The sequence below is a fragment of the Schistocerca nitens genome, chromosome 6, assembly GCF_023898315.1.
Source record: "Schistocerca nitens isolate TAMUIC-IGC-003100 chromosome 6, iqSchNite1.1, whole genome shotgun sequence".
NCBI lineage: Eukaryota > Metazoa > Arthropoda > Insecta > Orthoptera > Acrididae > Schistocerca > Schistocerca nitens.
Genome location: NC_064619.1, coordinates 571,937,441 through 571,954,291, shown reverse-complemented (window position 1 = coordinate 571,954,291; position 16,851 = coordinate 571,937,441). Strand labels below are relative to the sequence as shown.

Here is a 16,851-nt window from a genome sequence, read left to right as displayed (position 1 = left end):
TAAGCACTGGAACTACTTCGGCAGTCTGTCGTGGAGCGACGCTTATCTGAGTTTCTCTGTTTCATTTCTAAATTTTTTATGATGCCATTTAGAAATACTGATACTAAATACATGACAGGGAAAAAAGTGAGACTTTTCGCATAAAAATCTAGAACGACGTCCGTGTAACGAACCTCCAGGGCCAGTGCTCAAACTCGGACAGATAGCTTTTTCTGGCAACGTAAACCCTACTTATCTCATCCCGTATAGACAAGGTCTAGGTTTATGTGCAGATATACTGCGAAGTTAAACATTTGCTTCCAATACAGTGTGAGATATTAATGCTGGACAGCTCTGTATCATCTCTTACGGCTTCCGAATAGAAGTTGTCTGTGTGGTAGTGAAAAGAGGGCAGTCACTTTAGTCATGTTGGTGTATGAAATATGAGCCTGTGGAAACTCACCTGCAACGACCTTGTCCAGATATTTCATCCCGACAATAGCCTCGTACGTAAACTGCCCTCCGTGCTCTTTCAGCGTCGCGTCCACCTCCTCATGCAGTCGCTTCTGTATGTCTTGATTGAGAGCCAACTCATAGAGCGCGAAACTCATGGTAGTCGACGACGTCTCGAAGCCTCCAGCGTAGAATAGGATCGACTGTGCTGCCACGTCGTCCATCGTAAACTCTGTGAACAGAATTTGCGTCGTCAGTACAATTCTCTGACGTGATTATAATGAGTTCATGTTACTAACTTCGCGCCTTAAGATCGAAATTACGAGTTGATCCGGATGATGACTAATGCTCATTCAGATGCTAGATAGGTTAGTCAGCATCAAAGCAGCTAGACGTCCCATGCAGACGGTCTGAGCAGCTGGTCACTCAGGGTAACCTGCAATTAAGACTTAATTTGCAAGTGTAAATGATTCTTCTTGGCAGATATTTCATTTTAATATATAGAGATCATTTATACCCTAAAATACAGCTGTTATCAGATGGTACTTGACATCTGCGATTGCGTCTCAAAGCGCTGTCGCACTGCAATCACTGCTCAAGAGCGGCAGATTATCTGTTTGAGACACGTCTGGCATAATCGATAATTCTAGAAAACATTTTGTTTCTTGCCGTACGATATGCAGCAGACTTTTAGAAAATACACTCCTGGAAATTGAAATAAGAACACCGTGAATTCATTGTCCCAGGAAGGGGAAACTTTATTGACACATTCCTGGGGTCAGATACATCACATGATCACACTGACAGAACCACAGGCACATAGACACAGGCAACAGAGCATGCACAATGTCGGCACTAGTACAGTGTATATCCACCTTTCGCAGCAATGCAGGCTGCTATTCTCCCATGGAGACAATCGTAGAGATGCTGGATGTAGTCCTGTGGAATGGCTTCCCATGTCATTTCCACCTGGCGCCTCAGTTGGACCAGCGTTCGTGCTGGACGTGCAGACCGCGTGAGACGACGCTTCATCCAGTCCCAAACATGCTCAATGGGGGACAGATCCGGAGATCTTGCTGGCCAGGGTAGTTGACTTACACCTTCTAGAGCACGTTGGGTGGCACGCGATACATGCGGACGTGCATTGTCCTGTTGGAACAGCAAGTTCCCTTGCCGGTCTAGGAATGGTAGAACGATGGGTTCGATGACGGTTTGGATGTACCGTGCACTATTCAGTGTCCCCTCGACGATCACCAGTGGTGTACGGCCAGTGTAGGAGATCGCTCCCCACACCATGATGCCGGGTGTTGGCCCTGTATACCTCGGTCGTATGCAGTCCTGATTGTGGCGCTCACCTGCACGGCGCCAAACACGCATACGACCATCATTGGCACCAAGGCAGAAGCGACTCTCATCGCTGAAGACGACACGTCTCCATTCGTCCCTCCATTCACGCCTGTCGCGACACCACTGGAGGCGGGCTGCACGATGTTGGGGCGTGAGCGGAAGGCGGCCTAACGGTGTGCGGGACCGTAGCCCAGCTTCATGGAGACGGTTGCGAATGGTCCTCGCTGATACCCCAGGAGCAACAGTGTCCCTAATTTGCTGGGAAGTGGCGGTGCGGTCCCCTACGGCACTGCGTAGGATCCTACGGTCTTGGCGTGCATCCGTGCGTCGCTGCGGTCCGGTCCCAGGTCGACGGGCACGTGCACCTTCCGCCGACCACTGGCGACAACATCGATGTACTGTGGAGACCTCACGCCCCACGTGTTGAGCAATTCGGCGGTACGTCCACCCGGCCTCCCGCATGCCCACTATACGCCCTCGCTCGAAGTCCGTCAACTGCACATACGGTTCACGTCCACGCTGTCGCGGCATGCTACCAGTGTTAAAGACTGCGATGGAGCTCCGTATGCCACGGCAAACTGGCTGACACTGACGGCGGCGGTGCACAAATGCTGCGCAGCTAGCGCCATTCGACGGCCAACACCGCGGTTCCTGGTGTGTCCGCTGTGCCGTGCGTGTGATCATTGCTTGTACAGCCCTCTCGCAGTGTCCGGAGCAAGTATGGTGGGTCTGACACACCGGTGTCAATGTGTTCTTTTTTCCATTTCCAGGAGTGTATATTGTGTTCGAACATTATGAACTGCCTGGAAGAAAACGGTCTATTGACACACAGTCAACATGGGTTTAGAAAACATCGTTCCTGTGAAACACAACTAGCTCTTTATTCATATGAAGTGTTGAGCGCTATTGACAAGGGATTTCAGATCGATTCCGTATTTCTGGATTTCCGGAAGGCTCGTAGTGAAATTGCGCGCTTACGGAGTATAGTCTCAGTTATGTGACTGGATTTGTGATTTCCTTTCAGAGAGGTCACAGTTCGTAGTAACTGAGGGAAAGTCGTCGAGCAAAACAGAAGTGATTTCTGGCGTGCCCAAGGTGGTGTTATAGGCCCTTTGCTGCTCCTTATCTATATAAACGATTTATTAGACAATCTGAGTAGCCGTCTTAGGTTGTTTGCAGATGAAGCTGGCGTTTATCAACTAATAAAGTCATCAGAAGATCAAAACAAACTGCAAAACGATTTAGAAAAGATATCCGAATGGTGCGAAAAGTGGCAGTTGACCCTAAATAACGAAAAGTTTGAGGTCATCCACATGAGTGCTAAAAGGAACTCGTTGAACTTCGGTTACACGATAAATCGGTCTAATCTAAAAGCCGTAAATTCAACTAAATACCTAGGTATTAAAATTACGAACAACTTAAATTGGAACGAACACATAGAAAATGTTGTGGGGAAGGCTAACCAGAGACTGCGTTTTATTAGCAGGACTCTTAGAAAATGTAACAGACCTACTAAGGAGATTGCCTACACTACGCTTGTCCGTCCTCTTTTAGAATACTGCTGCGCGGTGTGGGATCCTTACCATATAGGACTGACGGAGTACATCGAAAAAGTTCAAAGAAAGGCAGCACGTTTTGTATTATCGCGAAATATGGGAGAGTGTGCCACAGAAATGATACAGGATTTCGGCTGGAAATCATTAAAAGAAAGGCGTTTTTCGTTGCGACGGAAACTTCTCGCGAAATTCCAGTCACCAACTTTCTCCTCCGAATGCTTAAATATTTTGTTGACACCGTGCTATACGAGATTGGAATAGTAGAGAATTGTGATGGTGGTTCGATGAACCTTCTGCCAGGCACTAGAATGTGATTTGCAGAGTATCCGTGTAGATGTAGACGGATGTAGATACAACGTCAGAATCGAAAACAATTTTTTTCCTTTCTATGGAAGCCATCTTCTTATCACCTTTCACTTTTCATTTCTTGTTGATTTCGGTTGTTACCTTCTCTTAATGTAGCACTACAAAAGATAGCCTACAGCTTGCAAACTTCAGACTGAATGTAGATCTTCCCTGCTGGACTTAATTAGCAATGGGCTGCCTAAAAAGACTTATGAAATGAATAACTGTGCATTTGTTTAATAGAGAGTAAATTCCAGTCTACATCTACTTAAGTACTCCACCAGCCACTGTACAGTGAATGGTCGAGGTTACAGCATACCATTATTGTCAGTTTTCTTTTCTGTTAGATTCACGTCTTGAGCAAGGGAAAAATGAGTGTATATATGCGTCCGTACACACCCTGATGTTTCTTATCATTTTCTTATGATGCCTATGCGACTTATGTGTTGGCGGCAGCAAAATGCTCGAACAGTCATCTTCGAATATATTTCCTCTAAATTTACGCAACAGGTTTTTCCGATTACTAAGTCGTTTTTCTTCCACGATTTCTATTTAAGTTCGCCGAGTATTTCTGTTACACTTCAATATCTCCTGCAACACCAACTTGCGACGCTGCGAGCGCGTCTCTGCATTCCATGTCTGTTCTCATGTCTACTTGATTGTTGTTGTTGTGGTCTGATTTGATGCAGCTCTCCATGCTACTCTATCCTGTGCAAGCTTCTTTATCTCCCAGTACCTAGTGCAACCTACATCCTTCTGAATCTGTTTAGTGTATTCATCTCTTGGTCTCCCTCTACGACTTTTACCCTCCACGCTGCCCTCCAATACTAAACTGGTGATCCCTTGATACCTTATAATACGTCCTACCAACCGATCCCTTCTTCTAGTCAAGTTGTGCCACAAATTTCTCTTCTCCCCAATTCTATTCATTACCTCCTCATTAGTTACGTGATCTACCCATCTAATCTTCACCATTTTTCTGTAGCACCACATTTCGAAAGCTTCTATTCTGTTCTTGTCCAAACAATTTATCGTCCATGTTTCACTTCCATATATGGCTACACTCCATACAGATACTTTCAGAAACGACTTCCTGACACTTAAATCTATATTCGATGTTAACAAATTTCTCTAAACGCTTTCCTTGCCATTGCCAGTCTACATTTTATATCCTCTCTACTTCGACCATCATCAGTTATTTTGCTCCCCCACTAGCAAAACTCATTTACTACTTTAAGCGTCTCATTTCCTAATCTAATTCCCGCAGCATCACCCGATTTAATTCGACTACATTCCATTCTCCTCGTTTTGCTTTTGTTGATGTTCATCTTATATCTTCCTTTCAAGACACTGTCCATTCCGTTCAGCTGCTCTTCCAGGTCCTTTGCTGTCTCTGAGAGAATTGCAATGTCAGCGGCGAACCTCAAAGTTTTTATTTAATCTCCATGGATTTTGCAATTCCACTTGATAAGGGCCCCAAATTTCTGAACAGTATTCTAGAACTGGTCACAGCAGCATTTTGTATGCCATTTTCTAAACAGATGCACCGGTCCCTCCCAAAGCCCTTCCAAGAAATTCAATTCTTCCACAGTATTTTGATCCTACATGATCGTCCCACTTCCTATCGTTTCTTAGTATTACCTTTACATACATTCTACAGGAAAAAAAACGAACTACGAAGGAATTATTACTCCACGTCCTTCCGGCGCATCTCCAGACACAGCTTCAGCTTAAAATCTCAAATTGTCTTCCGTGAAGAAACCCGCTTCGAATTTAGCCCCAATGACCAGTGAAGAAATACCTGGATGCGGCAAAGACCGTGGTGGGATATCAACCTGGATGTCGCCCGCCATACAGCCTCGAAACGAGGAGTGATATTCTGGGGTGGCATTACTTACCATAGCAGGTACCTTCACAGCACAGCGGTACGTACACGATTTTCAACGCCCCGTTTTGATGTCCTTCATGGCAAGCCATCCTGGGCTTACGTTTCAGCAAGATAATGCACGCATGCACAAGGCGAGCGTCTCAATGCCTCTACTGCTTGTCGTTGCGCTTGCCAAACCCGGCCTTGGCCAGCAAGATTGCCGGAGTTGAGAAAGTTTGGAGCATTACGGGAAGGACCGTCCAATCGTATTGTGACTTCGACGATCTGACGTGGTAATTGCACAGAATGTTGCACAATATCTTTCAGGAGAACATCCAACAATCTGTCAATCAATGTGAAGCAGAATAACTGCTTGCATAAGGACCAGAGGTGGACCAACCGTTTGTTGACTTGCTCAATTTGTGAAGCTCCTTCTCTTGAATAAATTATCAATTTTTTAAAACTTTGAGCATTTGTTTGTGTAAACATATACACCATATCTACAGATTTCTGTCCCATTTGGATAATTTTTTCTTGGTGCGTCCTTTTTTTGTCTTAGAGTCTACTTACATGACGTGAAGTGCTCAAGATACGCAGCACTGATCTTGTAATGAGAAAACATACTGCTGTTCTTTCTGTTTATAACCATTCTCTTACATTTATATACGTTACACCATTGTTTACACCAAGGGGTAATTTTGCCCGAGTCTTTCTGCAATTCCTTACGACCGTCCGACGATGTTACGTTACAATAGACAACTGCGTTTTCAGTCTTGTAGTGCTGTCGATCCTTTTTGATAAATCGTTTGTACACGTACACTACTAGCCATTAAAATTGCTACACCAAAAAGACATACGGGTGATAAACGGGTATTCATTGGACAAATATATTATACTAGAACTGACATGTGATAACATCTTCACGCAATTTGGGTGCATAGATGCTGAGAAATCAGTACCCAGAACAACCACCTCTGGCCGTAATAACGGCCTTGATACGCCCGGGCATTGAGTGAAACAGAGCTTGGATGGCGTGTTCAGGTACAGCTGCCCATGCAGCTTCAACACGATACCACAATTCATCAAGAGTAGTGACTGGCGTATTGTGACGAGCCAGTTGGTCGGCCACCATTGACCACACGTTTTCAGTTGGGGAGAGATCTGGAGAATCTGCTGGCCAGCGCAGCATTCGAACATTTTCTGCATCCAAAAAGGCCCGTACAGGACCTGCAACGTGCGGTCGTGCATTATCCTGCTGAAATGTAGGGTTTCGGCTATACATCTGAAATGTAACGTCCACTGTTCAAAGTGCCGTCAATGCGAACGGGAGGTGACCGAGACGTGTAACCAATGGCACCCCATACCATCACGCCGGGTGATACGCCAGTAAGCCGATGACGAATACACGCTTCCAATGTGCGTTCACCGCGATGTCGCCAAACACGGATGCGACCATCATGATGCTGTAAACAGAACCTGGATTCATCCGAAAAAGTGACGTTTTGCCATTCGTCGTTGAGTACACCATCGCAGGTGCTCCTGTCTGTGATGCAGCTTCAAGGGTAACCGCAGCCATGGTCTCTGAGCTGATAGTCCATGCTGCTGCAAACGTCGTAGAACTGTTCGTGCAGATGGTTGTTGCCTTGCAAACGTCCTCATCTGTTGACTCAGGGATCGAGACGTGTCTGCACGAGCCGTTACAACCATGCGGATAAGATGCCTGTCATCTCGACTACTAGTGATACGAGGCCGTTGGGATCCAGCACGGCGTTCCGCATTACCCTCCTGAACCGATCGATTCCATATTCTGCTAACAGTCATTGGATCTCGACCAACGCGAGCAGCAATGTCGCGATACGATAAACCGCAATCGCGATAGGCTACAATCCGATCTTTATTAAAGTCGGAAACGCGATGGTACGCATTTCTCCTTCTTACACGAGGCATCACAACAACGTTTCACCAGACAACGCCAGTCAACTGCTGTTTGTGGATGAGAAATCGGTTGGAAACTTTCCTCATGTCAGCATGTTGTAGGTGTCGCCACTGGCGCCAACCTTGTGCGAAATCTCTGAAAAGCTAATCATTTGCATATCACAGCATCTTCTCCCTGTGGCTTAAATTTCGCGTCTGTAGCACGTCATCCTCGTGGTGTAGCAATTTTAATGGTCAGTAGTGTAAGTGTCTCCCTCGGTCGTACGATCCTTCTCGAAAATGATCTGCGTTTTTTTGCCAGTCGCTAGGTGCCCTTCGTTATGCTAGCGAGCTACTAAATGCTACTAGAAGGGAAGCAAGTGAAACCTTAGAAAGCGATTGTAGGTGTTTTCCTATTTCGGAATCATCAATTTCAGTGTCTGCCTTTTCGAAATTCGTGCGGTGACTAAAATCAGGGATCGTATTTGTACCTTTCGCGTCTAAACAATTTCGGAAGACAGTTTCGGCAATCCATTCGTCTCTCTGTTGTCTTCCGTTTCGGTACCTGTATGGTCAGTTGGTGGCTGAATAGATAGTTTCGTACAGCTTACTAATTGTACGTAAGACCAATACCTTTTAGGGTTGTTAGTAAGATCGGACGAGGAAAATTACGTTCAATATCATTGAATGCTTCTCTCATTACCTCTCCTTACACTTCATTTCGCTTCTATCAGCTGTGAAACATCCAGAAGAAGTACGCGAGAACAGATCTGCCTCACGCACAACTCTCGGCTGAAGAAGGAGCCCAAACCATTGGTGTGAGTAATAACTTTCATGTACATGATCATGCGTATATTCTCCGCATTAGTTACGTCTAATTATATTCTATACTGTAGTAAATCTTAGATCACCATATGAAAATGATCTCTGTTGTAACAACGTAAAAATAAACTCTTGAATGTCCTATTTATGCGATTTGATTCTTCGGCTGTGTGTGAACACAAACACTTCCTACATTTACCTTGAAGAAATGACTGACTTCTTTGAACAAACTTCGTTGAGCTAACTTACTCCATTTATCGGTTTCTTGGGATCCCAGTTTGCTTTCGTCGTCAATGAAGCCCTTGATCTTGAGCTGCATCATCAGTTGGAGGAAGTCATTGCGGACCACGCCGTGTTGTTCGCGATACTCCACTGTATCCTCCACCATCTTCCGAAAGAATCCTGACTTCCCACTAGCACTGTTCTGTAACCTGAAAATAATGTAATTTTTATTATTATTCTGAGCTTTTCTTCATTACAGAGGCTTATCTCCAACATAATAATTTACTCGGAAATTGCAATACAAAGAATAAACGTTCTTAAACTATATTTTCAAAATATCCCTCCAGGTGTTTCGGTCTTGTGTGTTCTCTTCCTCTGCGCCCATTCTCCTTATTGCGTGCTGTACATTTTGGAGCCAGGTGGTCATAGGTCGTCCTCTTCTTCTGCTCCCCTCAGGTTCCTACTCCAGTATCAATTTTGGTATTCTGGCTTCCTCCATTCGTCGCACAAGCCCGTACCACTGTAATTTCTTCCGATCCATTACGTCATATATTATTTCTCTTATTTCCATTCTCCTTATTATTTCGGTATTCCTTATCTTTTCTTTCCTGGAGATTCTTGCCGATCTTCTCCAGAAGTCCATCTCTAGAGCCTGTAATTTTTTAATGTGCTTCTGGTTAATTGTACAGGTCTCCGTTCCATACAGAACCCCACTCTCTAATATGGATTTGTGTATTAATTTTATAGTTCTGCTCATTACATTCTTGCTCCATAAAACTGAGTTAAGCATCCCAATGACCTTCCGTCCGCTACTAATCCTTTTATTGATTTCTGACTCCGATTTTCCCTCGATTTTTAAAATGGATCCCAAATAACAGAAAGGGTTTATCTTTTTGATTTTATTTCCTTCAATGTATAGCTAAACTGAATCATTAATCAAGTATTCTGTTTTTAGGTAATTAATCTTCAAACCCCAAGTTTTGTGTGCTACTGCTAGTTGATTCCACATATACACTCCTGGAAATTGAAATAAGAACACCGTGAATTCATTGTCCCAGGAAGGGGAAACTTTATTGACACATTCCTGGGGTCAGATACATCACATGATCACACTGACAGAACCACAGGCACATAGACACAGGCAACAGAGCATGCACAATGTCGGCACTAGTACAGTGTATATCCACCTTTCGCAGCAATGCAGGCTGCTATTCTCCCATGGAGACGGTCGTAGAGATGCTGGATGTAGTCCTGTGGAACGGCTTGCCATGCCATTTCCACCTGGCGCCTCAGTTGGACCAGCGTTCGTGCTGGACGTGCAGACCGCGTGAGACGACGCTTCATCCAGTCCCAAACATGCTCAATGGGGGACAGATCCGGAGATCTTGCTGGCCAGGGTAGTTGACTTACACCTTCTAGAGCACGTTGGGTGGCACGGGATACATGCGGACGTGCATTGTCCTGTTGGAACAGCAAGTTCCCTTGCCGGTCTAGGAATGGTAGAACGATGGGTTCGATGACGGTTTGGATGTACCGTGCACTATTCAGTGTCCCCTCGACGATCACCAGTGGTGTACGGCCAGTGTAGGAGATCGCTCCCCACACCATGATGCCGGGTGTTGGCCCTGTGTGCCTCGGTCGTATGCAGTCCTGATTGTGGCGCTCACCTGCACGGCGCCAAACACGCATACGACCATCATTGGCACCAAGGCAGAAGCGACTCTCATCGCTGAAGACGACACGTCTCCATTCGTCCCTCCATTCACGCCTGTCGCGACACCACTGGAGGCGGGCTGCACGATGTTGGGGCGTGAGCGGAAGACGGCCTAACGGTGTGCGGGACCGTAGTCCAGCTTCATGGAGACGGTTGCGAATGGTCCTCGCCGATACCCCAGGAGCAACAGTGTCCCTAATTTGCTGGGAAGTGGCGGTGCGGTCCCCTACGGCACTGCGTAGGATCCTACGGTCTTGGCGTGCATCCGTGCGTCGCTGCGGTCCGGTCCCAGGTCGACGGGCACGTGCACCTTCCGCCGACCACTGGCGACAACATCGATGTACTGTGGAGACCTCACGCCCCACGTGTTGAGCAAATCGGCGGTACGTCCACCCGGCCTCCCGCATGCCCACTATACGCCCTCGCTCAAAGTCCGTCAACTGCACATACGGTTGAGCAAATCGGCGGTACGTCCACCCGGCCTCCCGCATGCCCACTATACGCCCTCGCTCAAAGTCCGTCAACTGCACATACGGTCCACGTCTACGCTGTCGCGGCATGCTACCAGTGTTAAAGACTGCGATGGAGCTCCGTATGCCACGGCAAACTGGCTGACACTGACGGCGGCGGTGCACAAATGCTGCGCAGCTAGCGCCATTCGACGGCCAACACCGCGGTTCCTGGTGTGTCCGCTGTGCCGTGCGTGTGATCATTGCTTGTATAGCCCTCTCGCAGTGTCCGGAGCAAGTATGGTGGGTCTGACACAACGGTGTCAATGTGTTCTTTTTTCCATTTCCAGGAGTGTAGTTAGCATCCTCGCCATCTTGTGCTACGACTACTTGATCGTCAGCAAACTGTCAATGATGTAGGTAAACTCCATCTCTTATTTCTAATCCCATACTATTATATTTACGAGACCATGTTCTAAGGCTAATATATATATAGGTTTTAAATAATGATGGTGACATGGGACAGCCCTGTAAAAGGCCTTTTCCTGTTCTAAATTTCTGTTAAAGTTTTTACCAACTTTCACTTGGCAAATGTTATCATTATACATCTGTTGTATTATTTTAACCAGGAAAGGGTTTATGTTTGCCATATGTAGTGCTCTGCAAAGTAATTTTGTTAGAACACTATCAAACGCTTTTTCTATATCTATGAAAATTAATCCTAAGTTATTTGATTTTTCCCTATGTTTCTCCAAAACCTGTTGTAATGTGAAAATATGGTCTATACATGATATCCCAGCCGTGAATCCACATTGTTCTTCTTGGGTTTTAAAATTTTTTCCAGTTTGTTTTTAATTACTTTCGCAAAAATTTTCATTAATGTGTTTGTAACACAAATTCCTCGATAGTTTGAACAAATTTTGCGATCCCCTTTCTTAAATATGGTATTAATATAACCCAGCTTCATCTAGTTGGGTATTGAATCTCCATGTATCATTTTGTTGAAGAGCTGTGTTATCAGTTTCAGAACTTTGTCACCAGCATATTTCAGACACTCCAGATTGATACTGCCTGGTCCCGGTGATTTACCATTCTTTCCTGTTCTCAACGCCTGGAGTAATGGAAATAAAAATAAATTTAAAGTAAGTAGTAGGGTTATATCCCAACGAAAGGAAAGTCCTTTCTCTACCTTTATTGGCTTCTTCGTTATATTCAGCAATTGTTAATCGAACTTATATGAAATGCATTAATGACTGACATAGTCTGTCCTTAGCCAAATTTCTCTGAGACAGAAATGTTTTTTTAGAAGTACTTTTTTAATATTGTCTTCTAGCTGCAATAACTTAAACGAGCTTTTCTTGTCAGTTATCACTGTACCAGCCAGAGGCGAGGGTATATCAAACCGAACCAATTAAAGTTACAAATTAAGCAGTCCTACATACAATAAGATGCTGCCGATGTTAGAGATGACTAGGTGAAACAATGTTTTAGTCTAAAATGTAAAAACTGCTGCTTCAAACAACTCTACTAATTTGAGAAACAGCTTTTCTTTGGATTAAGAAAAAGGTCCTCTCTTAAAAAGTCGACAGTGAGCTACCAGTAAAGGCGTTTGTGTAAAAGTAACAGGAAAAAACGTAATTCCGGGAGACAGAAAGGGGTTCATTCCAAGTTCATCATAAAGTGAGGCCAGCGCCTTAACCTTGGGTTAAAAATAGTGTAGGGCGAAAATGATGAGCGAAAAGTATATAGGTCTTATGGTTTCACAACTGTTAACTGGATTGCACGGAAGATCTGTAAGTTGTGCTTCTCAGCTACTTCCAAAACCACTGCAGTTTTGTGCTCATCATCGTAATCGTATTTTTTTGGTGTTCTCAGCTACGTTATCCCCTTGAGGAACAGTCCCATGTTAGTTGGGTGACGGGAGAGAGCGTTGTGATGTACCCCTGAAGCTGCTCTCACTAGGAAACTTCGCCAACTTTACCCCATCGTTTAGAGAGGAAAAGCCCACTAGCAAGATACCAGACGCAGAAATCGATCCGGTGTGAAAATTTGGACAATAATCTTGATAGTGCGCAGTTATGTCCTTCTGAATGTACAACTTTTTTTTAAACTTGCGTGGGCATTAGTTGTTACTGTTTCTGTTCCACCGACGCCGGACAATGGCGGAGCGCGAAGTGCTGTAGAGTGGAGTGAGTAAGAGGATTGCGAAATACTATTCTGACTTTAGTCAAGGACGTAGCAAATTGGGCATACGAGGGGGCCCGAACCTCTACCCCCGCCCCCCCCCCCCCCAATCATCTAAATGAAACGACACGCGATTAGTGGCCATATGGTGATACTGAAAGATATTTTCGTTTTCAATCACACGACGGAGAAAGGAATACACGCTCTCGAGTTAACAAGACCATTGATAGATTTAATCTATCCATATATCGATAGCACTATCGGCTTTCGCCCATCCATACTTAAACCGAGACAGACTACTGTGGCCTTACTTGAGCTCAGTTGTTGTTTTCATAATCAGTTCAGTTCTTACTTGCAGTTGAATTTAAAGTAAGTGTTGCTGTTTATTGCTCTTGTGCTGTTGTGATAGTTGCTAATTATGGATATATTAGTAACAAGAAACATAAGGGAAATCGATTTTGATTCGTCCACTAGCGTTGACAATATGTACACACTGATAACTAGCCTAATTTACCTATCTACATCACTTTATGTGAGCATTGGACTCGTTATTTGGGGAGTGGTAGAACTTTGGAGTTGCAATATTTCAGTATTTCACAAGGTAGCGGAGCTGTAAGACTCATTACAAATAACATTAAATTAAAATAAGTAAATTTGAATACAGGTTTTTAGTAGGAGAAAGATAGATATTGTCAAAAGAGGTTTGAGTCCGTTTAACTTTATAAGTTATTCTAGATTCAACATTAAGATTCTTTTGCACTTCGATAGTAAACATATTAGAAGACTGAGCTATGTACTGTTAGCAAAGAGACAATACATTATATTAGAATTTTAATTTCTTCGTCAATAAAATGAAGTTACCATATTACCAAATGAATATTTGAGAGTCTTAGAAATTCTCATATTCTGATTTTGTAGCTGCAGAATACCAACAAGAGAATACTGTTGAAATAATGTTGAACAGATATGTGCGAGAAGCTGACATATTATTCACCGTATACAGGGTGTTACAAAAAGGTACGGCCAAACTTTCAGGAAAAATTCCTCACACAAATAAAGAAAAGATGTTATGTGGACATGTGTCCGGAAACGCTTAATTTCCATGTTAGAGCTCATTTTAGTTTCGTCAGTATGTACTCCAACGTGATCAAATCGTAAATTTTCACAATCAAAATGTGTGGGCTGAAGAGAATCCGCATGCAATTGTGCAATCACGTCATCAACACAGATTTTCTGTGAACGTTTGGGCAGGCATTGTTGGTGATGTCTTGATTGGGCCCCATGTTCTTCCACCTACGTTCAATGGAGCACGTTATCATGATTTCATACCTGTGCTGCTAGAACATGTGCCTTTACAGGTACGACACAACGTGTGGTTCATGCACGATGGAGCTCCTGCACATTTCAGTCGAAGTGTTCGTACGCTTCTCAACAACAGATTCGGTGACCGATGGATTGGTAAAGGTGGACTAATTCCATCGCCTCCACGCTCTCCTGACCTCAACCCTCTTGACTTTCATTTATGGGGGCATTTGAAAGCTCTTGTCTACGCAACCACGGTACCAAATTTAGAGACTCTTCGTGCTCGTATTGTGGACGGCTGTGATACAATACTCCATTCTCCAGGGCTGCATCTGCGCATCAGGGATTCCATGTGACGGAGGGTGGATGCATGTATCCTCGCTAACGGAAGAGATTGTGAACATTTCCTGTAACAAAGTGTTTGAAGTCACGCTGGTACGTTCTGTTGCTGTGTGTTTCCATTCCATGATTAATGTGATTTGAAGAGAAGTAATAAAATGAGCTCTAACATGGAAAGTAAGCGTTTCCGGACACATGTCCACGTAACGTATTTTCTTTCTTTGTGTGTGAGGAATGTTTCCTGAAAGTTTGGCCGTACCTTTTTGTAACACCCTGTATACCAGGTGTACCGGTATGAAATGAGAGTTTTTGGTGAAAATGAAACACTAATTTTGAATTGCAAAGTAAAAACATTTTATTCAAAGTACTGACCATTGCTTTCTATACATTTTGACCACCTTTCTGGCAATTTGTGGACACCACGCCAATAGAAATGTTCGTCTTTTGAAGCAAACCAATCAGACACCCAATTTTCGACTTCTTCGTAGGAATCGAAGTGTTCCTCAGCCAATGTGCATCCCATTGATGAAAACAAATGGTAGTCGGAAGGAGCCAAGTCTGGTGAATACGGCGGGTGGGGTAGCAGCTCCCAGCCAAGTGTTTTGATTGTATCCTGAACCAATTTTGCTTTGTGTGCAGGTGCATTGTCGTGTAAAAAATTACTTTGCCATGTCTTCTGGTCTTTTTTCGATCAATGCATAGTTCAAATTGATCATTTGTTGTCTGTAGCGATTAGTATTCACAGTTTCACCGGGTTTTAGAAGCTCGTGATACACCACACCTTTCTGATCCCACCAAACACTGAGCACTGTCTTCTTGCCGAATAGATCTGGTTTTGCAAGTCGATGTTGATCGTTGTCCCGGATTAACCCATGATTTTTCCCGTTTAGGATTCTTAAAATAAATCCATTTTTCATCGCCAGTAACAATTTGATACAAAATTGATTTTCTTTCATGTCTTTGAAGCAAAATTTGACAAATGGTTTTTCGGTTTTCCATCTGTCTTTCATTCAATTCATTTTGTACCCATTTTCCACACTTTTGGATCTTTCCCATAGCTTTCAAACGGTCAGAAATTGTTTGTTGTGGAACATTTAGCATTGCTGCCATTTGCTTCTGACTCAAAGTACTGTATCATCTTCATCCAATATTGCTTGCAACTCGGCGTCTTCGAACTTTTTTGGTGGTCTTCCACGTTCTTCATTTCTTACATCAAAATCATTATTTCTGAACCGTTGAAACCATCTTTTACATGTTGCATTTACCATTGCTGCCATTTGATTCTGACTCAAAGTACTGTATCATCTTCATCCAATATTGCTTGCATCTCGGCGTCTTCGAACTTTTTTGGTGGTCTTCCACGTTCTTCATTTCTTACATCAAAATCATTATTTCTGAACCGTTGAAACCATCTCTAACGTGTTGCATTTAGCATTGCTGCCATTTGCTTCTAACTCAAAGTACTATATCATCTTCATACAATATTGCTTGCATCTCGGCGTCTTCGAACTTTTTTGGTGGTCTTCCACGTTCTTCATTTCTTACATCAAAATCATTATTTCTGAACCGCTGAAACCATCTTTTGCATGTTGCTCCTGATAGAGCATGATCACCATGTGCCTCGACAAGCATTCGATGCGACTCTGCAGCACTTTTTATCAAATGAAAACAAAAAATTAATGCTTTCCGCGAATCATCACTTTCTGGTACAAAATTCGACATTGTTAACACGATGAAAACATATTATGTTGTTTGTTCCATGACATGATGTATACTAAATATCTTTGACAGATGTCATACCAACCAAACAAACAAAAAATTGAGATTCGTTCACAACAAACGTTCCCTATCGACACGTTATTATATTAATTCGCTTACGAAAACGTTTCAACATTTATCACCGTATACAATGCCGGACTTCAATCGTTGTACTCGCTTGTTTCGTGAGTGCGTTACCTTGGAGCACACAACAAAATATCTTGAGCTAGCAAAATTTACTTTCACTAACAACAAAACATGAAATGCATGTTTCACCAAGCTCGACAATCTCATTGCACTAACGCGTTTTTGGAAAGGCGACGGCATTGTTGCCACCAAGTTCCTGACTCTTCGGCGTATTCTAACGCAAGTTTAACGAAATAATACCAATTGGCCATCGCGACCCTATGGCCAACGTGCTTCAGTCTGTCCCATACTTCAGTAGATCCAACGTAATGAAAGTTTAGATCAAATTCAATAGGATATTTATCTAAGAAAATTGTCTGCTGAACTGATTTTAAACTAGTAACAATATAGGTTATTTGATTTTTTCTCCTTTTTCCTTCCAAAGCCAATAACTTGTCTTCATGTATTCAACTA

General features: G+C 43.6%; 1 protein-coding gene across 1 annotated transcript in view; it reads right to left on the bottom strand.

The window, feature by feature from the left end:
• LOC126263476 (probable cytochrome P450 6a14) overlaps positions 1-16,851 on the bottom strand; it is a 148,705-nt gene that overhangs the window by 17,731 nt on the left and 114,123 nt on the right. Inside the window, exons 7-8 of the mRNA XM_049960570.1 lie at positions 8,533-8,714; positions 443-664 (exon numbers count right to left, since the gene is read on the bottom strand). Of these exons, the coding sequence (XP_049816527.1) occupies positions 443-664; positions 8,533-8,714 (404 nt within the window). The remainder of the gene's footprint in view (positions 1-442; positions 665-8,532; positions 8,715-16,851) is intronic.